The 26,652-nt window shown below is 43.7% G+C and overlaps 3 protein-coding genes across 5 annotated transcripts; 2 read left to right on the forward strand and 1 right to left on the reverse strand.

Moving 5' to 3' along the window:
* Nucleotides 1-6,682: 6,682 nt before the first annotated feature.
* CRYAB (crystallin alpha B) lies at nt 6,683-11,502 on the reverse strand. 3 transcript variants are annotated; one of them, XM_068988456.1, is made up of 4 exons: nt 11,229-11,502; nt 9,445-9,738; nt 8,191-8,313; nt 6,683-6,974 (listed from the first exon to the last, which is right to left on the reverse strand). In XM_068988456.1, the coding sequence occupies exons 2-4, from the start codon at nt 9,643-9,645 to the stop codon at nt 6,771-6,773; spliced, it is 528 nt and encodes a 175-aa protein (XP_068844557.1). In that variant the 5' UTR covers nt 9,646-9,738; nt 11,229-11,502; the 3' UTR covers nt 6,683-6,770. The 3 variants fall into 3 exon arrangements, with proteins under 3 accessions (XP_068844557.1, XP_068844558.1, XP_068844556.1); XM_068988457.1 differs by having other exon boundaries at nt 11,312-11,348; XM_068988455.1 differs by lacking the exon at nt 11,229-11,502 and having other exon boundaries at nt 9,445-9,884.
* HSPB2 (heat shock protein family B (small) member 2) lies at nt 10,740-11,735 on the forward strand. Its single transcript, XM_068988454.1, has 2 exons — nt 10,740-10,833; nt 11,281-11,735. Exons 1-2 carry the CDS (start codon nt 10,740-10,742, stop codon nt 11,733-11,735), a joined length of 549 nt encoding a protein of 182 aa, XP_068844555.1.
* A 3,563-nt stretch (nt 11,736-15,298) lies between these two features.
* Nucleotides 15,299-22,160, forward strand: C16H11orf52 (chromosome 16 C11orf52 homolog). The gene is made up of 4 exons (XM_068989193.1): nt 15,299-15,407; nt 19,962-19,999; nt 21,176-21,249; nt 21,387-22,160. Exons 1-4 carry the CDS (start codon nt 15,376-15,378, stop codon nt 21,636-21,638), a joined length of 396 nt encoding a protein of 131 aa, XP_068845294.1. The 5' UTR covers nt 15,299-15,375; the 3' UTR covers nt 21,639-22,160.
* The last annotated feature ends 4,492 nt before the right edge of the window (nt 22,161-26,652 follow it).

Genomic DNA, 26,652 nt, shown 5'->3' on the forward strand with positions numbered 1-26,652 from the left:
ATGATTAGGTGTTTGATTCTCTTTGAGTTAATTTTTGTGTATTATGTAAGGTAAGGGTCTAATTTCATTCTTTTGCAGGTGGATATACAGTTTTCTCAGCACCATGTGTTGAAAATGCTGTCCTTTTCCTGTTAAATGGTCTTGATATGTTTGTCAATGATCATTTGACTATATGTGTGAGGGATTATTTCTGGGCTCTCTATTCTTTTCCTTGGTCTATGTCTGTCTTTATGCTAATACCACATTTTTTAAATTATTGTAGTTTTGTAATAAGCTTTGAAATCAGAAAGTGTGAATCTTCCAAGTTTGTTCCTCTTTTTCAAGATGGTTTTGTCTATTTCAGGGTCCTTTGAGATCTCATGTGAATTTTAGGGTGGAATTTTCTACCTCTGCAAAAAATATGTTGGAATTTGATAAGAATTGCTTTGAATCTGTAGGTCACTTTAGCTAGTATTAATTTCTTAACAGTATTAAGCCTTCCAATCCATGAACATAGATGACTTTCCATTTCTGTCTTCTTTACTTTAGCAATATCTTTTACTTTTTAATGTACAAGTTTTTTGCCTCCTTAGTTGAAGTTATTCTATGTATTTTATTCTTTTTGATGCTCCTGTAAATGAAATTATTTTCTTAGTTTCCTTTTTTATTATTCATTGTTAGTGTATAGAAATGCAACTGATTTGTATGTGTTGGTTGTATATCCTGCAATATTGCTAAACTTATTAGTTCTAATGATTTTTTTGGTGAAATCTTTAGGGTTTTATGCATGTATGATCTTGTCTTTTGTAAATAGAGACAGTTTTGCTTTTTTCTTTCCAATTTAGACGCTTTTCTTTTTCTTGCCTAATTAATTGCTCTGGCTAGAGCTTGCAAAAATATATGAGAAGTGGTGACAGTAGATATCCCTGTCTTGATCCTCATCTTAGAAGAAAGACTTTAAATCTTCACCATTGAGTATGATGTTGGTTATGGGTTTTTCATATCAGGTTAGGGTAATTTCCTGAAACCTGTGGCTGAATTCATCATCTTCAGTCTCAAACTTTTCCTTCTTATATATTTCATATCTTGGTGACTTCCATAGTTTTCTTTTATGTGTCTTAACTACTCTTTCTTATTTTTAATATTAATACATTGCATAAGTTGTTCACACAGTTGTTAAAAACAGAAAGCAAGGAATTATTTTATATCCCTCTTTCTCATCCTTCCCATTCAAACAGACACCAAGCCCTATAAATTCTGTCCACACATTATGTCTTGATCATGTCCCTCTTTTTTAACTTTTATTTTATGTTGGAATATAGCCAACTAACAATGTTGTGATAGTTTCAGGTGGACAGCAAAGGGACTCAGCCATACCATTCTTCCTCAAGCTCCCCTCCCATCCAGGAGGGGAGCTGCCACATGACATTGAGCAGAGTTCCCTGTGCTATCATGTCCCTCTTTTTTACATCTCTGTCACCTTTACCATATTCCACTTTCCCATTATTTCTTACTCTTGCCCTTTTGGTGATCTCTCTATTTTCTATTTCAGTCCCTATTTTTCAATCACTATACCACTCCCAGATTGAGTCTAAAAATGCAGGGTTGATCATGCTACTCACTTGGTTAAAATCTTTCACTGGCTTGTATAGCCTTCAGAATAAATTTCAAACTCCTTAGCCGTGTTTTCTCTACTCTCTGACTCTTTCTTCATCTGCCACATTCCCTCTCCAGTGCTCCTGCCTAGGCACTTCATGCTGTTCTCCCTTCTAGATGCATTTTCTTCCCTCTTAACCTTGCTAAGCCCTATAAACCTATAAAGAAATCAGTGAGGCACCCACTTGGATGGCTATGACCAAACAGATAGATAACGATAATTGTTGGTGAGGATATTGAGAAATCAAAACCCACATACAGTGCTGGTGGGAATTTTAAGTGGGCAGCTGCCTTGGAATATAGTCTCAAAAGGCTAGATGGAAAGTTATATATAATCCAGCAATTCCACTCCTAGATATATACTCAAGAAAAATGAAGACATATGTCCACACAAAAACTAGTATGTGACTGTTCATAACAGCATTACTCATAATAGAAAAAAAGTGGAAGTAACTCAAATGTCTATCAACTGATGAATAGGTAAATAAAATGCAGTAGATCCATGTAAAGAAATATTGTTTATCAAGAAAAATGAGTGAAGTGTTGATACGTGCAACCATCTGGAGGGAATTTCAGAATATTCTGCTAAGTGAAAGAAGCTAGTCACAAAGTGCTAGATATTGTATTATTCCACTACATTAATTGTCCAAGTATATAGAGACAGAAAGTAGATTAAAGGATGCTTAGGGCTTGAGGGATGGGCATTGGAGGGTGATAAGTTACCATTTTGGCTAATGAAATATCCTAAAATTGATTGTGGTGATGGATATACAACTATGAATACAAATAAATCATTAAATTATGTGCTTTCAATGGGTGAATAGTAAGTAACTAGTATCTCAATAAAGCTGTTATATAATTTTGGTCAGGGATAATTGTCTCCAAGATTCCTTTTTTAAATTTTTTATTTGTTTATTTTCAATTGGAGGATAATTGCTTTACAATATATTAGTTTCTACCATACAGCAACATGAATCAGTTGTGGGTATATGCCCCCTCGCTCTTGAACCTCCCTCCCTCCTCTAGGCTGTCACAGAGCTCCCTGCATCATACAGCAAATTCCCACTAGCTATCTGTTTGACATGTGGTAATGTATATGTTTCAGTGTTACTCTTTGAATTTGTCCCTCCCTCTCCTTCCCCCACTGTGCCCACAAGTCTGTTCTCTATGTCTGCGTCTCTGTTGTTGCAGGATTCCTTCTATGTCCAAGGTAGGTAATCCTCTTAAGGGTCCCCGGAGCAGATATTTCGAGTGGACATCATAGAATCTTGAAAAGGTGTGTCTTTTTGTGTGCTCCCCTTCCACTCTTGTATTAGGACAAAAAATATGTGTTATTTTTATAGCTAGCACATAGTACAGACTCAAATAATTGTTGAATGGTAATTGTAAATCTTCAGATCAAAGATCAAATCCAGGGTAATATTCAAATAAAACGTGAAGTTTCAAATAGAAAAGGATTTTTCTAAACACGAACATGTGTATTATTCCCAAACCATTAGGCAAAACTTCCATTTGGTGTCTAAGTGGAAACCAAACCAAATTTATATATCTTATTGAAATTATATATATCTACTATATACCCATTTCCCAAATATATTCTTTAAAAATGATAGTTTAAAAAAAAGGTAAAGTACTTAACACAGTGCACACCTAATAGTAAGTGCTTAATAAATGTTAGCTAATATTAACAAAATAAATGCTAATTAAAATTGCCTCAACAAACTTCTGGCATAATTCAGACATAGAGAATGAAGTAAAATTATGGATGAGCTAACTATAAAACTGGAGAAGGCAATGGGATCCCACTCCAATACTCTTGCCTGGAAAATCCCATGGACGGAGGAGCCTGGAAGGCTGCAGTCCATGGGGTCTCTGAGGATCAGACACAACTGAGCAACTTCACTTTCACTTTCATGCATTGGAAAAGGAAATGGCAACCCACTCCAGTGTTCTTGCCTGGAGAATCCCAGGGACGGGGGAACCTGGTGGGCTGCTGTCTATGGAGTTGCACAGAGTCGGACACGACTGAAGTGACTTAGCAGCAACTATAAAACTAAAGAAAAAAATCCCTCAAATATGCTGGCCTAGAAAAGTCCTATACTAATAACAGTGAACAAACAACTATAGCAAAACATGTGGTCTGGACAAGAATAACAATAAAAAGGGTAGAGTAAATTGTTAAAAGAAACAATAAAACGGGTAGAATAACAATAAAAAGAATAACAATAAAAAAGGCAACCCTGTACAAATTTGTCAGGAACATAAATGTTATACTCTAAGAGACAAAGTATGATTCATTTAAGATCAAATCATTATTTCTGCTTGAGATATCTGGTAATATACACTAAAATGATTAAAGATGACACTTGGTTTCCAGAGCATTTTTCTGTTTTTCACACTGTTTAATTCAGCCTCCATCAGTTAAGGTGTTTTTGCATACCAGTAACATAAACCCCCCCTCAAAATAAATTAGACAAAAATGAGACATAATACATTCTGAAGTAAGGAAGCTCTAGAGTTCACCAGTTTAGCAATTCAGTGACCCATCAAGGTCTCGGAGCCTTACCATCCTCCTGCTCAGCCATCATCAGTTATCATGGATGCTCCCTCATAGTTTCAAGATGGCTACAGCAATCTATCATTCTTATGTTCCAACATGGAGAGGAATAAAATCAATCTCTTTCTCTCTGTCCCATCTCTCTCACTCGCCCTTCCCTCCCTCACTCTCTCTTTTTGGATAGTCTTTTTAAAAGGTTAAGAGTTTTGCTATAAGTATCTCCTGCAAATTCTCCCCTCCCCCCACCCCCCACATTGGCCATAATTGGGTCGTAGCCCTTTCAAGACTAATCTCGACAGAAGAAAGAAGAGTTTCCATGGTTGATCTGGATGGAGCTTGAGTGAACCTTTCATTCTTCTGAAGCACATGGCTAGGAAGAATATAGTGGATACCTAAACCAATCTGGGGTTCTGTTGGCAAGACTGAAGGTGGTATATGGGCTACTTAGGTACCAACAGTGTCTACTACAGAGCCATAAAAATTGGCTCTAAGTGTAGAGAAATCTGACTTCTGGCTAGATCATAGCATTTCAGACCCATCGGGGAGCCGTTTTTTTAAGAGGAAACATTTTGAACCTACATAAATTTGCAATGTATATTGTCCTAGCTCCACACTCCTGCATCTTGAAAACTTAGGCAATTGTTTCACATATTTTAGCAGCATGGCCAGTCCCCAAATGGTAGGCTCTGTAAAGAAAAGAATCCTTGTGAGAAATCAGAAATCAACTGCAAGCGACTGCAGGAAAAATGAGTTGTTTTATAAACATTTATGGCATCACTGACTCGATGGACGCGAGTCTGAGTGAACTCCGGGAGTTGGTGATAGACAGGGAGGCCTGGCGTGCTGCGATTCATGGGGTTGCAAAGAGTCGGACACGACTGAGCGACTGAACTGAACTGATACCAGGGCTACTTTCATTCATTGAATCAGAAATTTGTCTAGACTCACAAAAGTGAAGCAGAGGTGTTATTGTAAAGTAGTATGTCTCTCTTTGGGCTTCCATGGTGGCTCACACAGTAAAGAATTTGCCTGCAGTGAGGGAGCTCCAGGTTTGATTCCTAAGAGGGAAAGATCCCCTGGAGAAGGGAATGGCAACCCACTCCAGTATTCTTGCCTGGAGAATTCCATGGCCAGAGGAGCCTGCAAACTACAGTCCATGGGGTGGCAAAGAGTCGGACATGACTGAACAACTAACACACACACACGCACTTTGTTTAACCTAAATAAGAGAATCATTCATTGATCAGTTATTTACTGTCATTCTTAAAGCTTAAGACAATTACCATATGATATTACCTATATGTGGAAGCTAAAATATGACACAGATGAACATACCTATGAAACAGAAACAGGTTTACAAACACAGAAATCCAGACTTGTGCTTGCCGAGATGGCAGACAAAGGGGGAGGGAAGGATTGGGAGCTCGGGATTAGAAGAGGCAAACTATTATATGTAGGATGAATAAGCAACAAGGTCCTACTGTACAGCGCAAGGAACTATATTCAATATGCTGTGATGAACCATGATGGAGAAGAATATGAAAAAAATATTTATACATATGGATAACTGAGTCACTTTGTTGTAGAGCAGAAATAAGCACAACACTGTAAATCACGTGCATGCACGTGCTAAGTCAATTCAGTCATCGCTGACTCTTTGTAACCCTAGGGACTGTAGCCTGCCAGGGTCCTCTGTCCATGGGATTCTCCAGGCAAGAATACTAGAGTGGGTTGACATGCCCTCCTCCAGGGGATCTTCCCAATCCAGGGATCGAACCCACATCTCTTATGTCTCCTGCATTGGCAGGCAGGTTCTTTACCACTAGTGCCACCTGGGAAGACCTGTACATCAACTGTATTTCAGTAGTTTTAAAAATTAAAAAAACTTTAACTTTTTAAATGATGGATCAATGAATTGTGTTTTTCCCAGTCTTAGTAAGTGTTCACTAGCTAATTTAAAGATTACACCTGAGAGGCTTGTTTGGTGATAATCACCTGTCCTATTTATTGCCTTTGTAAGTCTGCTGAAGGCAATGCTTATCAGTGGGAAAATATCAAAGTTGAGGATACCATCTCTTCCCTGGTGACATGATTCATTTCAGAGATGCATTTTATGCATTGTCTTCGAGACGTCATTGAGATGTGCTGTTGGAACCCAGGGCCAAAATCAAGGAAGGAGGAGAGGAAAGGAACTGATCTTCTTTGAGCTCTGCCAAGAGCTTTACCTACTTTTTCTCCTTAATTTACTCTTTACAATGAGTGTAGGAATAAGCACCCCATGTTATAAATGGAAGACTTAAAGACCGTAAGGTTTTAAGTGGTTTTCTAAATTTATCCCATTAGTAAGAGTTGGAAACAGTCATTCAGACTCTAATATCCCTGGAGCCCCCTAAAACATTATGTGATGATTAACAAAATATTCAAATGCAAGACAGGTATCTGTTGCTGAATGATATTTATTAGCTTAATAATTTGGGCCTGCCCTTAGCATTAATAAGCTTCAGCACTAGTCACAAGGTTTTCATTCAATGGTGGGGAACTTTTCTTGTTTTAAAAAACGCAGTTAGAGAAAGGGCATCTACTTCTTGGGGGCTGCAGTGACAGCCGGCTTCTCTTCACGGGTGATGGGAATGGTGCGCTCAGGGCCGGAGGCCTGTTTCCTTGGTCCATTCACAGTGAGGACCCCATCAGACGACAGGGATGAAGTAATGGTGAGAGGGTCCACGTCAGCTGGGATCCGGTATTTCCTGTGGAACTCTCGGGAGATAAAACCATGTTCATCCTAAATCAAGAGAAGAAGGAAAGAGGTAGATAAGAACAGGAAATAGCATCACTTGTCGAGAACTCAGACATCTTCCTTCCCCTTAGCTGTGGCCAAATGCATGGCAACATGAGAGAAAGTGAAATGGTTGTTCTGTTCGGTCTATGATGGAATTGCTTAAGTGGTCACTCCTACCAGTGAGAATCTGAGAGGTCTGAACAGTCAGACTTCTTAGCTCTCCAAGCCCTGAGCTGTGGATATGTTCAGCGGTATTTCCCAAAGGTTTTAGATCAATGTTTGTTGGGCCTACAGGATTTGGAATATCATCTCGATTTAAAACTTGAATCTCTTAAGGAAGCCCCAAAATTGTCCTGATGCTTCAGGAATGTTCCAGACCAATAGATCTAATAATGATAATAACAAAAACAATAATAAAGACTACACCCAGGAGACTCTGATCTAAATTAAATCATAGCAAAACTGAAACAGCCTGAGGACCTCACACTGTACTATTGGATGCACAAGTTACAGTGTTATAACTAATCAGTAAGAAGCAAACTCACTGAAAAACTCTCCCAGAAAGTAACGAGAAGTTATCTCATTGTTTAGAATTCTGAAGAATTCCATCCCCAACCTTTATACCTCATGAACCTCAAGCATTTATTTAGACGGGCTGTCAACTGATTTCCACATGGGTCTAGCGTATTAGGAGCTGAGTACAGCTCTGAAATTTAGGCAAACGAAGTAGTTTAGCATTAAGATGGGCTAAAGAGAAGTGACTTCTGGAATACCTAAAAGAAAAGTCTCAAATTCAAGGGCCTTCCAAGTGCATGCAGTTAATACAATTACGTAAAACAATCAGATGTCTGAAACCACTATTTAAATCAGTGGTCTTTAGCCTTGACTATCCATTAGAATTCCCTAGGGAGCTTTTAAAAACTCTTGATTTAAATGATTTGGGATATGCCTAAGCATTTTTTTTTAAATTCCTCTGGTAATTTTAACTTTGGCAAAGTTGAGAACCACTGGCTTAAACAGGAAGTTAACATCCCATCTGTCCCTGAGGCAATCAAATCAAAATAAGCAACAAAGATCTGGCCAAAACAACAACAGGTTTATCCCTGTTCCTGACCCAAATGGCTTAGGACTGGAATGTTGCCGGCCTCAGGGGCTGAGGGCAGTATCTGGCATATAGCATGCCCTGGAAAAACAGCAGAAGAGAAAGTCAGCTACATACCTGGCGCTCTTCATGTTTGCCATGCACCTCAATCACATCTCCCAGCACCTTGACCTTGAGTTCCTCTGGGGAGAAGTGCTTCACATCCAGGTTGACAGAGAATCTGTCCTTCTCCAGACGCATCTGGAAATAGCAAGGTGGGGACGGGGTAAGAGAAAGGAGGGTAGGAATGTAAATGATACTAGTACAATCTCATCATTCTACAGGTTTGCTCTCTGTCCAGGTAGTTTATCCTCCTCTTTTTAGCTAAAAATTCCTTTTTGAATAAACATGCCCTCTGGCTCAGGGGCATCACCATAGTGGTACCCCAGGCACACCACTTGGTCATCAGGCCCAAACTTTATTTACAGGGACAGGGAAGGAGACAGGCCACCCAGGCGACAAAGCACAAGGATGGGTCGCGGCGTGCCTTCTGCTGCTTCTCCAACCCAATGCCTGGCCTTGTCGTTTGTCTGTGAGACAAAGGCCCCTTCTTCTTACTCAGGTCTCTGCCAACTTTCCCACCCACTCAATCTGGAATGTTCTGCTAGCTCCCATTGTCCTTCCAAAGCCCTTGCCCAGTCAGCTCCTGTTTACTCACACTTGAATATTTTTAAACCAGAGTGTTATCTGTGACAGCTTCTGTCACTCTTATCTGTCCACCCCATTCTCCCACCGTCTTAGGACAATTGGGGGGGGGTCCCTAAAGTGGACCTACATTCTATCCTCATTAGGCTTGGACCCAGGCCAGTGCCCTGTCACAACCCTTAGAAACCCGGAAAATCATAGACCAGGGAATAAGAAGGAAGAAAATAGTGGTTGCTGTCTCCAGCTCCATGCAGCAGGGGTGGAAAGCTCAGGATGAGGCAAGACTGTCTTCCTGGCTCTGAAACTTGAGATGACAGTATTTGTCAGTAGTGTGAGGTGTTAGAAGAGGTGAGCAAAGGAGTCTGAAGGCAACTCTTTCCCTGTAGATTGTTATGAACCAAACCAGAAAGGGACATCCTACCCAGAAGATAAGGAATAGAGAATGACCTTCATCGTGCATGGAAAATGTAGCAAATAGGATACAGAGGAGGACACCAAATAAAAATTGGTGACTGGGGAAGAGAGGAACTAGGGACCTCATCTGTCTTCACTGCAGGACACACAAGTGCCTAAGACATGTAGGAGCCTTACGCATAGTTTTAGGCCAGGAGGAAAAGGACAGTGGATGGAGATGCTTCCAGAAGGTTCCAGAATGAACTCTCCTGTCCGGGCAAAGGGGAGACTTACCTCTGAGAGGCCAGTGTCAATCCAGCTGGGTGCCCGCAGAAATGAGGGCGGCCGAAGGTAGAAGGGGCTCAGGGAAGTAGAAGCTGGGAAGAGATCAGACTCCAACAGGTGCTCACCAAAGAACTGGTCAAAGAGGCGGCTGGGAGAGTGGAAAGGGAAGAAGGGGCGGCGGATCCAGGGGTGGTGGATGGCGATATCCATGGTGGTTAGATGAGTGTGGGGCGTCAGCTGGCTGGTCAGCTCCTTCAGCCGCAGCTACGGCCAGCCCCTTATATACGCAGTCTTGTGAAGCTTCTGGAATGGTGATGTCAGGGGTTTTATTATCCCAGCTCACCGCCCGTTCATGAGGACTTGTGATTGGGGATTTGGCAGTATGACACATACCCAGTACTCACTGAGCTAAGAAAAGAGAAATACAAACGCGCCTGAGCTGGCCAGTGACCTGTCCTGGTCTTGTTTCACTAGCTTTCTGTCCACACCCAATGGCACCCACCCCCACCGCCTCCTCTGGAGTTGGGACTGAGTCAGGAATCCCAAGCGGCGGGCAGTGTGCCCCTCCTCCTCCCCTGCCGCCCTGCATGCCAAGGGAATGGGGCCAGCAGCTATCTTGGGCCTGGGCAGGAACTGGAATCTTCCTAGGCTGGGCCCCAGGGACATTAACTCTTTGTGGGTCCCTGGGGGAGAGCAGTGACCACCAGCATGGCTGTGGCAGGTTTCCACGTAGTGCCCTGGGTTGCACTGGGTTCAGAGAGGACCCTGACATTCGGCGGGGAAGGCTCGTCACCCCACCCCCAAAGAAAGGGTAGAAAGTTGTTTGCATCTTTCACTTTCCGCGGCTGGCAGAGCCTCAAACCGAGGGGAGAGCTGTATGAAGTGGGGTGCCGGTTGTCTGCCACTGGAGAGTAGAAGAGGAGGTGGAGAAAAACGTGCAAACTGTTGGTGAGGGTCTCAGGGAGGCCTCTCCCGGCCGTGGGCAGCAGCCTCTCCACGCCGGCTCGCTCCCCAGCCCCGACCCCCAGCTGTCCCGGTGCGGGGGGAAGGGGGGGTGGAGGTGCAGTGGGGGGAGGCTTGCGACAGCTGAAGGGTGTGCAGGGGAGGGGACGGGGGTCCAGGCGGCGCGGGTCACACGCTGGTCGCGGGCGCTCGCCGCCCCTCCCCCCGGGCTCCGCACTATTTTGGGTGGTGTAGACCCCGCCCCCACCCCCGCCGCGCCCCGGCTCCGCGGCAGCTGGAGGGGTCCCGCCGCGCCTGTTGGGGCCGCACCTCGGACCGGGGCCGCCGGCGCGTCTGCAGCCATGTCGGGCCGCTCGGTACCACATGCCCACCCGGCCACCGCCGAGTACGAGTTTGCCAACCCGAGCCGCCTGGGCGAGCAGCGCTTCGGGGAAGGTATGGCACGGACGCCACCCCACCCCCCTTGCCTCCCACCCCCACCTTCGGAGATTCTGGGCTGACCTCCCAATGGTAAACTGGCCTCCACCCCACTCCGGGCTTAACTGAACTCCTGGGGCAAGTCATGTCCCACCCCATTGGCCTCGGTGCAGATGCTGCCCGCAGGGCTCGGAATCTGCCCCCAGGCGCCCCCCCACCCCGCCCCCCTCCCCGCCCCCCAGGTCCTTTCCCCCCTCTTCGTCCCACCCGGACCGGGTTTGCCTTGCTCTCCTCTACCCCAGTGTATCCGCTTTCTCCAGCCCCTCTCCCCAGCCGCCTCCCTGCAGCCTGCGGGACCCTCCCCTGCTTCTCCTTCCTCGGCTGCCGCCCCCGCAGGCCTCCTGGTCTCTCACCTCATCCTCCTTCATCCCGCCCTCTCGCCTTCTCTCTCTCCCTGTCCCGCAGGCCTCCTGCCAGAAGAGATCCTGACCCCTACCCTCTACCACGGCTACTATGTCCGGCCCCGGGCCGCGCCAGCTGGGGAGGGCAGCCGGGCAGGGGCCTCCGAGCTTCGGCTCAGCGAGGGCAAGTTCCAGGCGTTTCTGGACGTGAGCCACTTTACCCCAGATGAGGTGACCGTGAGGACTGTGGACAACCTCCTGGAGGTGTCCGCCCGGCACCCGCAGCGCCTGGACCGCCACGGCTTCGTGTCGCGCGAGTTCTGCCGCACCTACGTCCTGCCCGCTGACGTTGACCCCTGGCGGGTCCGCGCCGCGCTCTCCCACGACGGCATCCTCAACCTGGAGGCGCCTCGGGGCGGCCGACATTTGGACACAGAGGTCAACGAGGTCTACGTCTCCCTGCTCCCAGCGCCCCCTGATCCAGAGGAAGAGGAGGAGGCCGTCGGTGTTGAGCCCTGAGCGCCACAGACCCGCACCCACTGAACCCCTTTCTAGTAGTTCCCGGCCCGTGATAGAAGCAGCTGCCCAGCACCCGGGAGGTAGCCGCATCCTTGGGGGAAGGGAAACGTGCATGGTCACAATGTATGGTTTGGTCCCTTGGGACGTGTCATAGCATTTTTTTTGTTTGTATTTTTCGTTTAGTTTTGGGTGGAGCTGAATAAACCCAAATCTCAGGGCCTGTTGTACTGTTCCCTATTCTGTGGCCTGGAGGAGGGCATGGGCAGGGAAGGAGACAAAAAGGTCCTCAGTTAGGTGGACCCAATTTCACAGCGCTCTGGACTCACACGTGGATGCTGAGATCACACCCGGAAGCTGACACTGGCTCCACATCAAATTCCTGGCCAGGATTTTCTCACAGTGCAACAAAAGAGAGTGTGATCCTGGGAGGGGAAAGGGATATGTCATCCAAACAGCCCGGAGGGCACTGTCTGAGCTGGTGATTAGAGACACAAAAACAAGGGTCTCCAGACTGTCTGGCTGTTTTGGGTAGGGGTTGGGAAAACGGCTTTTGGATGCAGAGATGCCTAAAGCCCTGGTCTGCCCACGGAAATTGGCCTCTGATTCTGAGGGATCGAGAATGCAGAGCCAGCAACACGGACACAGAAGCCTCTGCCATTGTCGCTGAACCACAAAGTTTCCCCACCCTTTGCCTGGGAGAGAAAGCCTTTGTTTCTAATTGTGATATATCCCAAAGAGAGGAATCCCTGCATCCCACCACCCAGTCCAAGGGTATTGGTTTGGGGATGATGGCCAGGGAAACTTCCTTTGGAAGTGGAGTTTTAGTACTAGGAGTATGGTGTATTCAAAAAGGCCTGGAGGGTTGACCTCTTAATTTCTTTCTGTAATCAAGAGACCATGAATGTGTATGATTGGAGGAGTGCGCAGAAGACCTCCTTTACCCCAAATACATCTTTTACTAGGTTGTACTGGACATCTGAAATTCTCCCATTAAAGTGGTTGGTTGATTCTTAACTTTTTTATAGACCCTTTTGAAAAAATCTTACAAAAGCAATAGATCCTCTTACCAGAAAAATATACATGCTCTGAAATGTGGTACACAATCTGAACAGATTCACACAGCTCTTGAGGTCCATTTATATGCCCTTTTAAGGATCTGTGGACTTCCAGGAAAAGAACCCTCACTTAAAGAATTCAATTCTTGGTTAAAAGATTGCCATCTGTTAAAAATTAAAGCATGCCTTAGAGAAATAATTATTGATACATTCTTTTGTTCACTCATTCAACAAACATTTATTTAACCCCCAAGTAATATGGCATGGAGGTTATACACTGTAAATATAAATTTAAACCTATGCTCCTTTGTGGTCTACTCTCAAGAATTTTAACATCTAGTTGAGAAGAAAAATAATTTTAAAAGGATCCTCTTTAGACTCCTATTACAACAGCTTTGCTTTGATCTGTTTTATAATTTTACTTGAGCTTCATTTAAAAGAAAAGTTTCCGTAGTTAGAAAAAAATTGCAACCTCTGATTTTGTCCAAATCCCCAACCCATTCAAACACTTTGAAGATTATTAATCAACTTCTGGGACATTTTCAGTGACCGAGAGCTTAGAACTTCATAAAGTAGCTCACTTCATTTTTTTTTTTTTTTTTTTTTTTTGGGCACATCTGTTATAAACTCTTTCTGCTATTGAACCAAAATCTGCATTTCAGTAATTTCTTCCTACTGGTTTTCTTTCCCAGTGAAACATGCCTAATTCTTTTAACCATCTTTTATAGGATTTTTCAACTCAGACAACTTTTTTTTGAATACACTGCCTCTTGACAGTGTAACTTGAAATTCAACATGTAAACCTAAAACTGTTATTCCAGTTATGTACTGACTGGTACATATTTCAGTGGAAAAATCAATACCCTTGTTTATCACTCTGCTGCTGCTGCTAAGTCGCTTCAGCCTACCAGGCTCCCCCATCCCTGGGATTCTCCAGGCAAGAACACTGGAGTGGGCTGCCATTTCCTTCTCCAATGCATGAAAGTGAAAAGTGAAAGGGAAGTCGCTCAGTCGTGTCCAACTCTTAACAACCCCATGGACTGTAGCCCACCAGGCTCCTCCGTCCATGGGATTTTCCAGGCAAGAGTACTGGAGTGGGGTGCCATTGCCTTCTCTGGTTTATCGCTCTAGACTTCTATTAATGCTGCTTAAAGTGTATCAGGTTTTCTGACTGCCACAACACAGTGCTGGTTCCTTTGGAGTTTCTGGTCATATAAAAAATCTCAAGTGTTTTCCTTCAAATTAGAGAAAGTAGCTGAAAAGGGACCAGATTATGAAGGGCTTAGAGTACCAGCCTAAGAAGTTTGGGTAACAGGATGAAAACAATACAGTTAATAGTAGAGTGCAGAGTGGTTTGCCAGGGAGAAGCATGGCCGTGAAATAAGAGGCTAGTGCAATGGTTTAGCACCAGATAATAAAGTAAGGTGCTATACCATCTAACAATTAGCTGAGAACAAAATAATAATAACCATAGCTAGGACTTACTGAAAGGGTCCCATGTGTCAGGTCCTGGATTAGAGTTTTGTATACATTATCTCACTTAATTTTCACCACAATCCTATAAGGCTGTCACTCTTTTTATCCCTGTTTTTCATGAAGAGAGAAGATGGAGGAAGAATGAAGGGTCCAGGGTACTCTGTGGATTACAGGGCTGAGTGCTGGATTCTGAACATCCTTAAGGGACACACAAATAATTGGGTGTTTAAACAATACACTAAAGATGGGGTGGGAACACTGAAGTCAAGCCATATAGGTTCCACAAATTCTCCAAGAATCCCTATTTTCTACTAAGGAATTTGCTCAACTACATCCTAGCTGCCAATGAGTGTGGAATGAGTCTAACTTCGGTCATTGGAGGAGAAGCTGAGTTGAGATTAAATGGAGATTTCATAGTTCTGTACTGACAAGGGAGAAGTGAATGGTTAAGAAGTGCTAAGACCACTCCAATCATAAAATCAGAAAGGGGATTAAGTGATGAGTTCAGTCCTTCATTTCCACAGGTCCTAGAAAAAAAGTGATTTGCCCACATTCATTCCACTAGCAAGAGAGAATACAAAAGGAATACATTGCCCTAAATTTTAGTTTCCAAAAGAGTCCAGTCTTCAAACCCAGATTCTGGACAAGGATAAGAGACTGATACCAGTGACCATCAAAGTGAAACGCAATTAAACCTGAGTAGTGCTAGGGACACATAGGTAAGACTTTTATTATAGAGGATATATTTCAATGACAGTGTGGTGTAGTAGAGAGACATTTCTTAAGGAAACCCAGAACCCTTTTCTATCTCAGGTTTCTTTTTACTGAAGCTTGAGGGCTCAGAGTTCACACTTCTCAAAACAGCTCCAAATCCCGAAGGTGAGATCGCTCTCACCTGGAGCTCTTGTGTGTTCCTCTACCCTCTGGCTGGAAGCAGTCACCTGGGAATCTATCTAGCAGGTGGCTTCCAAAGTCCAACCTGTTAGGTTGAAATCTGACACTGGCAGAGGCTCCCCGGGAGCTGCTGCTGAAAGCTGAACCGGGAACCAGGAAATGCACAAGCCTCTTTCTGTGGAAAAAGAGCTGGGCTCCCCGGGAGATAGAGCACCATGGGAAACCAGCTCTGCTGCGGGAGAAGCTGGTGAGTAGGGGGAAAGATCGGAGGGCAAGGTCTCTGCTGGTGGACACAGAGGCCCCAAGGATAAGAGAAAGCCTGCAGGTAGTGCTCTGCCAACTCCCCACTGTCACCTTCTTCACCTGGCACCCCCAGGAGCAGCACCCCATTCTGTGCCCCTCCTTTCAGGAAACCTCAAAAACGCAGCCAAGGCAGCTGTCTGCCAAATGATGAGGACAGAAATGGAATGGTGAATCGATGTTTTCTTCTGTTTGTCTTCTCTTCCTCCTCGTTCCCTTTATTCTCTTCCTTTCTCCCCCAGATAATGGTAATAATTTGAGAACTTATTATGTTCCAGGCACTTAATAATCTCCTTTAATTTCCCCAACAATTTGGAGGGAGGTGTGGCCTTACTCCTTCTGTTCTACAGCTAAGAAGCTGAGGCTCAAAGAAGTAAACTAATTTGTCTGAGGTCACATGGCTAATAAGCAAATAAACCAAGATTCCAACTCAGACCTGTCTGACTTCAAAGCCCCTACTTTTTTTTTTTTTGGTCTATACTATACAGCATGTGGGATCTTAGTCTTTCAACCAGGGATGGCATTCTTGCCCCCTGCATCGGAAGCATGGAGTCAACCACTGGACCACCAGGGAAGTCCCTCAAAACCCATACTTTTAACCACTACATAATACCTTCGCCAGAAAAGTAAATCAATTGGAGAAATGTTTATTTAAAAGGGTAAGAAGTGAGGAAAAGGAGAATATCCATGGAGTATTTGAATATAACTTTCACATTTGTTTGCTGTGTGAGAAATATTTATTTTAAAGGGTAGCAGTGAGAAGAAGAATATCTAAGGAATATTGGAATATAATTTTCACATTTGTTTGCTGTGTGACCTCAGGCAAATCCTGTGACTTCTCTTCTCCCTCATATATAATGTAGATAACACTAGATAACACTACCTATGTTGTTTAGATCACAGACTTGAAGAGCAGATAATATGGGAAAGCCTCAAAATAAATGAATTGTCTTTATTCTTCTTTTCCAGTATTTTCATCACTGTTGTTCAACAGCAAAAATTCAGCCAAGTAAATTTTCAAAATTTAATTGACTTTATCGAAGAGCTCATGATGAGGTAGCATCTTATCTAGCAAGTAGAAAGGAGCTCTGAGAAGCTGTACAAAATGGAAGGTTTTCATAGGCAGAAGAGGGAGGGGTCAGAGAAGAGCAGATGACCTCATTTTCCTCTGGGCAATGGAAAAGGTCTATGTGATAGACTACCTCACTGGTGCTGACCAGATAATTCCAAACTGACCATATAAGACTATGCTCCTGGGGAAGGTTGAAACTCCAGTTAGGCTAGGTATCAAGCCATGGTTTGATGATGTGAGCTCAGCACAAGCAACACCATTCAAGGCCTGTTATTTCTTTTTGACTCGATAACCCACTAGACCTGGTTTTATCCTGTCCACTGCTTTCTTTTCTACTATTCCAGGCCTGCATCTGTCTTGAGGGTGTCCTGTTTCTGAATAAAGTATCATGTTTAGAGGGATAGGTGAGGTACATTGAAAAGCACATTGGATTCAGGTCCTGTTGCTACTATTCATTTATGTATCCATTCACTTGTTAAAGAGATATTTTATTGAACACCTATGTGTACCGGCCGTAATGGTAGAGTCAGAGGGCAAAGTAAAAATAAGAAATTTGGTCCCTGCCTTCTTAAGTAAGATACCAAAGTTTTAGGTCCCTGGTTGGCTCATTTATAAAACAAGAACAAATAATTTTCCAGAATATTGTCAGGATTGAAAAAACAAATGAAGCACTTTTACAACTCTGAGATATCCTATAGACACGAGACATCTAGAAACATAAAAAATTCCAAAGGAGGGGGTGTAAAGTGTCTTTCACTCCCTTTCCCCCAAGTTTTCATATCCTTCGTGTTTGGTTATTTCTTCCTCTGATTATGGTAGTCATAGTAGTCAGCTTTGACCAATGCTTATTTATACACCCGACACTTAGCTGAGTATTTTACATCTATTTTTTAATTTTTATAGTAATGCCATGAGGTTTAAGAGCTTCCCTGGTGGCTCAGAGGTTAAAGCGTCTGCCTGCAATGCGGGAGACCTGGGTTCAGTCCCTGGGTCGGGAAGATCCCCTGGAGAAGGAAATGGCAACCCACTCCAGTATTCTTGCCTGGAGAATCCCATGAACAGAGGAGGTTGGTGGGCTACAGTCCACGGGGTTGCAAAGAATCGGACGTGACTGAGCGACTTCACTTTCATGAGGTTTAAGTTCTATTATTATCTTCATTTAATAAGAAAATGGAGGGACTTCCATGGCAGTCCAGTGGTTATAACTCCGTACTTGTATTGCAAGGGATATGGGATTGTTCATTGGTCAGGGAACTAAGATCCTGCATGCCATGTGGCACAGTCAAAAATTTTTTTTCAAATAAATAAAATGAAAATGGAAGCTTCATGAAGTAGAAAACTTGCTAATGATCATAGAGCTAGTCTGATACTATCAATCTAAATCTAGAGCCGGGCTAGAAACGCTACACCAAATAACCTAACCAAGATATATATTTTTTCCTCTTGAATATTAGTAGGATTGGATAAATATTGTTCTTCTCTATTTCTCAAACTTCCAGAAACTTAAAGGCACTATGACAATTGAAAAGATTTTTATAAAAAATTTTTTTCTGATTACAAAAGTAATACATATTCATTGTAGAACATTTGGAATATACCAAAGAGCAGAAAGTAAGAAACAACCATAAATATAAGCACCCAGAGATGATAGGAACATTTCAGTGTATTTCCACGTAATCCTTTTTAAATTCTTATATGCATAGTTTTTATCCCAAAACATATTGGCTTTTTATTATCTTAATAAAGAGGAAAAATTTCCATGCTATTAGGTGTTCTTCCAACATCTTTCTTAAATTGATGTATGATATTCCATTGATTGGAGATGCCATTTATTTAGTTAGTTCCCAATGTTGGACATTTAGGATATTTCCTATTTTTTGAAATTATAAATAATGCTATAATAAATATCCATTGTATCCATATCTGATTATAGGTTGGAACTGCTACATCAGTGGTTACATACGTTTATGTTTAAGGCCTCTCATACTTATTGCCAAGTGCATTCTAGAAAAATTGCACCAATTTTTATTCTTACTACCAATATAGGAGAGTACTCATTTGGTTTCCTTAATTCTGAGCTAAAAATAAAATCCTATCACCCACGAGTCTAACTGAGTATTCAATCTGGGTTCATGTCCAGGCATTGTGCAACATCCAACTTGGGAACAGGCTCTGCTCACTAAATCTGAGTCACCCAAGTGCATCTTATTTTAGCATTATTATTTTATCAGTTTAAGTAGAAGTAAGTAGGAAGAGAATAGTGACCAGGGGCAAGGACTTAGAGGCTAGGATTAGGCTATGCTTATGCAATGGTAAGAGAAAGGAAGAGCTGAAGTGGCAGAAGAGGAAGTAGACAGACCCAGAAATAGTTTCAAAGCTTTTTTTTCTGAACCACCTGTAGAGTTTGGATGGAGACTGATTGCTCTCAACTCAGTAAGCTGCATTAAAACCAAAAATCAAACCAAAACACGAACCTCTGTCAGATATGTGTGGAAAAATCCCAAGTTTTCTACAGTAGTAAAATGAACATGATTTACAAGTCCTCTTCCCCCTTTCTTTTTAATTAGCTAAAGAAGGAAACTTCCTTGGGGAGACAGAAGTCAGACAAATAGAGCTGGCTCTGGTGAGAGCTGGAAAGGTACTAGCAAGAAAAAGCAGCTGGAGTAAGCCACGAAGTATTCAGCCTATTTCCTCAGACAAGTGTTGTTCTCTGGCCATCACGCAGTTGACAATCACGCAGACATGCTGGCTCCATCAGGGACCCTAGGGGCTCAGAAATAAGTATAAGAGAGCTGTCCTGCAGGGAAGGCAGTATAGCTGAGTCACTCACCAAATTCAGAGCTTCCTGGGCTATGGACTTCAAAGGTTAAACGTCTCTCTCTCTCTGTTAATTAGAAACAAGGACAAAGAAGCAGGGATGGAGGTCACCTGTCAGGAAAGGGGCTTTGTGGAGCCTTAATTAGTCAGCCCTGGTTGTGGCAGCTTCTGTGACTCCCAGGATAAGAATCCTGGGTTGACAGAGACCCTGAAAAAAAGAAGCGAAAGGAAAAGCAAGAGGGTCTCTGAATCCAGGAATATCCCCTTATTTGGCAGGATTTCCTTACCCTCTGCTGGGGTTAGCCTGTTAGACAATCCCAGAATAGCCCTCAACCCAACTACATCCCTGGCATGTAGCGCCTGCTTGCCTGGGGCTATATTTTGGGTTTGGTTGTGTCAGTTGTACCACTCCACCTTCCAGAACCATCCCCTTGGGAGAAGTGTGGTACCCTTGAGAAATGTTTTGGGGCTGGCTCAGGGTGAATCTTTGTTAGAGGGAGGTGAGGCAAAGTCATCCCACCAGAATGCTAAGGAGAGCACAGAGCAAAGGATGTAGGAAGGAAGACAGAGGCCAGGTTCTTACACATGGGCGATCTGTTTTTCCTTTCACAGGGGCTGTACATCAACTTTACAGAAGAAGAAGAAAATAGGTAATGGGAGTTGGGGGTGGGGAGTGCGGAGGGGAGTGCATATTAGAGAAAAGAGGATAATAGAACCAGCGTCTTAAGAAAGAGTATAAGGTGGAGCAAGACTAAAGGGAGATACTCCACCAAAGAGATCTTTAGGTTACTGTGTTCCAGACCACCTCTGAAACTCTGAACCTCATCCTTCCCATTATCACAGAGTAGCAAGGTTGGTTGTTCATTCTTTCATTCATCCAGCAAAAATTTACAGAACACTTATAGTGTATGTGAAGCACTCTGCAGGATCTGGAGGAGGCAGAGAGGCATGAGGGGAAGGGTACACTGAGGTCTGGCCCTAGAAGAGCTGAAAATCAAGTTTGAGAGAGAGATACACATAAACAAAGACTCGTACGTAATGCCATGCACCAGTGCTCCCAACAGCACCACACTCAGGCTGTTACAGAAGGGGGGAAAGCACCCATGTTGAAGGAATAATAGCAAGTTTATAAGGTGGAAGAGAAGCAGGGAGCATGCAGAAATAAGAAGAGAGAGAAGAGAGTGACTTTATGAAAAGTGATCAAATGTTTGCTGTAGCTGAGCTCTTACCACATTGCACTGTAATAGTCTGTATACTTTTGTCTCTCCTGGTAGACTGCAAGTTCCCTGCAGTGGAGAAAACAGCCAACTCATCCTTCTATCCCCAGAATGCGGGCACAGAGCCTGGTATACCATGGGCTCTCAATATATAATTGTTTTGGGTTTTTTTTATTTTTACTTTATTTTATTTTGGCTGTGCTGGGTCTTTGTTGCAGTGCGAGGACTCTGTTATGGCACACGGGTTTAGCTGCTCCTCTGGCATGTGGGGATCTTAGTTCCCTGACTAGAGATTGAACCTGTATTCCCTGCATTGGAAGGTGGATTCTTAACCACTGGAGCATCAAGGAAGTCCCAACGTAAAATTGTAAAATTATGTTAGGGGCCGCTGAAACATTAGGATGCAAGGTATTATTGGCAGATCGTAAAAGAGCCAGGTTGTATACTCTGCTAAGGAGTTTGGATGTGGGAATGGTGGAAGTGAGAGATGAGAGGAGAGGCAGGGAGATTCGTCAGAAGCCCACCGTAATAATTTAACAGAGATTTGAAGACGGCAGTTTCAATAGAGACAGAAGAGAAGCGGATTAAAGTCGGATTTCTTCCTCTCAGGGAGCCAAGCAAGACGAACACTGAGTGGGCAGCAGCCGCAGCATGAGCGGTGGCGGCAACTGAATGACACGAAGGTAATGACAAGCCTCGGTCCCTGCTAGGAGGCCGTTCAGACCTGGCACCCCAGGACTCAGCTTGTCCAGCCTGAGACAGAGGGGGAAAGGGAGCAACCAAGCCAAGAATCTCCCTTAATGCTGTTCGTTCCTCTCAGGACCATGACACAATGGGACACACGTACGAGCAGGTGTTAAGGCAGCTTGCGTCTCAGGAGAGGAGTCGCCAAAGCCTCAGGTCGGAGGACAGCAGCTTGTATTATGCAGACATTCAACTGTACAGACTTCCCCAGCCACGCTCTGTCCAGGAGGTGAAGCACCTGCAGTTAAAAAATGCCACAGAGTATGCGACCCTTCGCTTCCCCCAGGTCACACCTCGCTATGACAGCAAGAACAGGACCCTTGTGTGAGCCCTGATGGGGGAGGTATCTGTTGGCATCATTTCATCACTATGGCTTAGGGGACTGGCTGGCAGCCTAGGAACAGTGGACACGTTTTAGGCTTAAAGAACTCCAGAGCCCCCGGAATTGCAAACTCCCAGTCCTGTGCTCTGCCTCGGCCTATCTCTTATTTGCCACCATTTGCTTGGAGTCGTATTTGAGTTACCTGGGGGTGGATGGAGTTGTACAGAATGAGGGCGCTAGGTTGAGTGTGCAAGAAGGTGGGGTTTTGACCCCTATCTTTTCTCCTGCCTTCTGGGAAAGTGCAGAAAGAACAGGTTACCCTTGAAGCACTTGCAGTTGAGCTGACTTTGTTGGAGTTCATTTGATGGTATCCCTTCTACACACCTTCAGGTCCAAAGCTGAAGAAGAGGTGCTCTGGGAAGCATTCAGAGCTCTTGTACACAGCTCCTAGATCTGGGTTGGGCAAATTCCTCAGAGGCTGGGTCAAAAGGATCCAGACCCTACACAAACAAGTGAGGGCAGGGACTTAAGCAAGTGTTTTCGGACCATCGATTGCAAGGACGTCAAGTCACTGATGTCGACAGCACTTCGAGGCCCAGAAACTTCCCCTTAAGCTGGACTGTTTTCTCTCAGGGGTGCGGAGCCGTTAGGATCAATAAATCGCATAAGGAACCTGGTTGGTGCGTTTTCTTGGGTGGAGGTCTGCGAGCTCTCATTCAGCCTCAGGGCGGTAAGGAAGACCAACCACTTTCCAACGCCGTACCGGCTGCTACGGAAGCAGAGCCCCCCGGGTGCGGTTGGCACACACTGAAGGCTGCTTCCCAGCTGCGAAAGGCGGAGCTCCGGGGTGGGGTCTGGGCCGGTAAGAGGTGGGTCTAGTAGGCAGGGGGCAGGGTTCTGGGAATCAGGAGGCGGGGTCCGAGCCAGCAAGAGGTAGGTCTAGACGGGCAAGGGGCGGAGTTCTGGCCCTCAGGAGGCGGGGCCTGGCCGGCAGGAGGCGTGGTGAAGCCTGGCAGGCAATACGCTCTGGGCCATTAGGAGGCGGGTCTGGACAAGCAGGGGGCGGGGTCAGAGCCGTAGGGGGCGGAGCCCGGGAGGATGAAGGCAGGCTCCCGCCCTCTGGAGGCGGATCGGTCCAGGCCGGGCTCTGCCGTCACCATGGCAACGGGCACGCAGAGGCGACGCTACAGCGGGAGGAGGCGGTTCTCAGAAAGGCTGGGGACGAAGATGCGGAACCAGACACATCGACGCTTTAAAAGGTAGGTGCTGAAAGGTGGTGTGTACCTGGAAAATATTATCATCACCGGTTAAACTTCCCAGAACAGAACTGGGGGCAAACGGAAGGGTGAGGGTGTGGTGGGAAGGAGGTGGAAGTTTCAGGTTTAAACCCTCTCAGAGCTTTTGCATGTTCATAAGAGTGCTGTCCTTGAGTCATACTTTTAGAGCTTGAAGACTTCCCTTTCTCAAGCTGTACACCATTCTCCCCAAATACCTCGGCCCCTGGCTTTGTTCTTGGGAGGAAAGATTCCTTAAAATGGATAGAGTATTGAAAAATGGAATGGCAGCAAAAAAAAAAGTCAGATACAATAGGATCAATTTCTTAGAGTGTGGGAATTTAAAGCACTCGGAAGAGTTCATAGTATGTGGACAAACGTTGGCTGCTGCTATCATCATTGTCACCACTATTATCTTCTGTGTCCTCTGGCACAGAATTAGTGCCTGTGGATTCAGACGTGGCTAGAACCCCGCCTGCGCTACTGATCGGGAGAACAACCCACTCACCTGTTATTAGTTGTGGATAATAAAATGAACTCTGTTTCCAAGGGTTATTTCAAATAAAGTTGATATAGGTAATAGCCCTTTCTAAACTTCAAGTGCTTTATAAAAATTTCTGCCTTGAAATATAAGTGCTCCCATTCTAGGTTAAAACTGAATTCTTGAGGATGCAGGGAAAAGTGAGTCAGAAGCAGAGCTCCTGGTTATTTCTCCTCATTGTCTTCAGAATCCTTTCTATGGTTTTTGACTTAATGGAGGAAATTTTCACATATTGAGGTTTGAGAAAGTCATTCCAACTTATAGATGATTTAATTGAATTTTGTGCTAACTAAAACAACCTGCTTGCGCCTTATCAAACATATATTTTACATCTGCTTTAATCATTATAGAAAAGGGTGCGCTGACTAGAAATACAGAACATGCATGTTAAAAATAAAGGTTAAATGCGTCTCTTCCTGGGACACCAGTGCTGTTACTCCTTCGATGATGATTCCCTTCCCAAGCGCCAAGGCCAAACTGACTTCCTGTGTACATGCTGATCTGTTTTTTTGAAAACTTGAAGGAATGAACCTCTGACTTCTTTGATGTTCTTTGTTCTGACAAGATTTAAAACTGTGCTGATAATTATGCTTCTCCAGAGCAGTTGCTTCGATTTATCTGAGAGGCTATCTCTGGGTTATAGTCGTCAGGTTGGCTCAAATAAAATTCCTTTCTACTCCTATTATAGATTGTTTATTGATTATTTCCATCAACAGAATGATACATTTAGGGTAGAGGGAAAATGCATTCTTCCTTGACTGATGATAGGGAAGCATTTGTTTTTGCTTTTTCACTATTAAAACCTAAATGATTAGTATTTAAAATGCCATTGGGATAGCTCTGTTGTAATTATAGTATCTTGGGCTGGATTTCCTGCTAACTGGGGTCCTATTTTTTTATACTTCCAGATGACTTAAATGGGTTAGCCTGGAGTAGGAACCTGACCCCTCTAAATAGGTTTAACTTTTGGAATTTTTTTCCTGACCTGTATCTTTGCCTGTATCTTTCCCCTCCTATTTTAAGGTGGCCCTGATCTGGGGATTCTTCTGGGGATTCTGAAGATGGGTACCCAAGTGGTTATGAGACTCTGTAACTCCCTGCTGCCAGCAGAGCCCTCTGTAAGTTTCTGGCATTCTATTGAGAGAAGTGTGATGACGTTAATGGAATTTCAGTATAACTCAACAACTGGGGGATTTCTCCATCAGGATTCAGATCCTGGAACAAAACTGTAATATGTTTGCTTTCTTTTCTAGCTTCCCCTTCTTGTGGGAAGACTGGCTCACTTGATTATTATCTTTTTCTGGAATTAATAAAATCAGGCAGAGGTTGAAAATTTCAAGCAATTAATCAAAAAATCCCATGGACAGAGGAGCCTGGCGGGCTACAGTCCATGGTCACAAAAGTGTTGGACACAACTTAGTGACTAACAGCCGCAGCAGTCAGAATATATGGGTTGTTTAAAAGATTTCAACAACATTTATTATATAAACAGTGTACATGAATCATAGAGAAGTTGGGAAATACTGCATTTCTTTAAAAAACATAATCCTTCCATATAGAAGCAATCCTGTTAATATTGTAGAATATTTTCCTCTGGTCTTTTTTTCTATATATATTATTTACATATTTGAGATCATATGCACACAGTTTTTACCTTTTGCTTTTTTACCTTCATGTTTATTAATATGAAATTGCTAAAATGTTTGTTTGAATATGAATACAAATGTCTGGTATTCATCATAACAGCTGTAATTTCCTTGACCTTCTCTTTGTTGCTGGATTTGTCGGTTCCTCTCCCTGCATTATAAATGTGTCAGTGCTTGGTTGCTCGGTCGTGTCTGACTCGGCAACCTCGTGGACTGTAGCCCGCCTGGCTCCTCTGTCCATGGGATTCTCCAGGCAAGAATACTAGAGTGGGTTGCCATTCCCTTCTCCAGGGGATCTTCCCAACCCAGGGATCGAACCCGGGTCTCCTGCACTGGAGGTGGATTCCTTACAAACTGAACCAAACTGAGCCACCAGGGAAGCCCCACATTGTAAATAACTAATTGATCTTCTCATTTAAGACTTTTTTCCCTTAGGATAGAGTTCCGGAAGTAGAATGCTAGGTCAAAAGATGTGGACATTTTAAATAATAACTTACTTTTTAAAAGAAGAATTGCAGTGTTTGATTTTGTATACATTCTTCAGAAGCAGAGGGACATCAGTTGGGAGATAGAAACGTCTTTGTTAGAAATGTGGCGACTTCTTACAGCGAGACCCAGGGATCCTGGAGAAAGATTATTTCATGAGTGGAATTAGTCATGTGCAACCCTAGCGCATTATGAGTGGCAGACCAGAGACACATGGGCATTTACAAGTGTTTTGTGTAATCAGAGAAAAACTTAGGGTCACTTCCAAAATATCCACTAGATGGCGCTAGTCTTAATCTAATTTTTTCCTATAGGATAGCCGGCAGATAACTTTTAAAATGTGAATTTTTAAATGCGTGTAGGATATATTTGCATATCTTCTTTGGTACAGTTTATATTAAGCACTAGCATCTGGTGATTACTTTGGCAACATCCTACTCTAGTCTCACACCATTCTGTCTCTTTTTTCTTTTTTCTCCCCACTCAGTCTGTCACAATCACTCTGTACACTCTGTCCCCATATATTAATATTGGACTCTCTGTTTTACTAGTCTTCCTTTCACTATTCTTCCTTTCAGTCTCATTTCTTGCCTCTGTGTGTGTGTTTATGTGTAACTGTAACTTCTTGAAGTTTTTGCCAAAGAATAGGACCTGGTACTCCATATACATTTAATGAATGTTTAATGAAAGACTGCATTAGTGAAGAAGAGGAAATATAGGAGGATACTAGAAATTATTTATATCTATCTTCAAAACATAGTGAAAGAGACAGAAAATTCACATTCCTAAGTGAACTATAAAATACTGATAAAGTTTAAGAGCATGCTGTCATTTTGGATTTTAAAGAGAAGAAGCCAGTATTTATTGAGCATATACTATACGCCATGAAATATTCTTGGTTCTAGACATAAATCAGTAGCGAAACATACAAAACTCCCTGCCCCCATGGAGCTTACGTTCTGGGCAGAAGGGAGGCTGACAATAAACAAGTAACTATAGAGTATCAGTGGCACCCCACTCCAGTACTCTTGCCTGGAAAATCCCATGGAAGGAGGAGCCTGGTAGGCTGCAGT

This window comes from Capricornis sumatraensis, chromosome 16, assembly GCF_032405125.1.
Source record: "Capricornis sumatraensis isolate serow.1 chromosome 16, serow.2, whole genome shotgun sequence".
Lineage (NCBI taxonomy): Eukaryota > Metazoa > Chordata > Mammalia > Artiodactyla > Bovidae > Capricornis > Capricornis sumatraensis.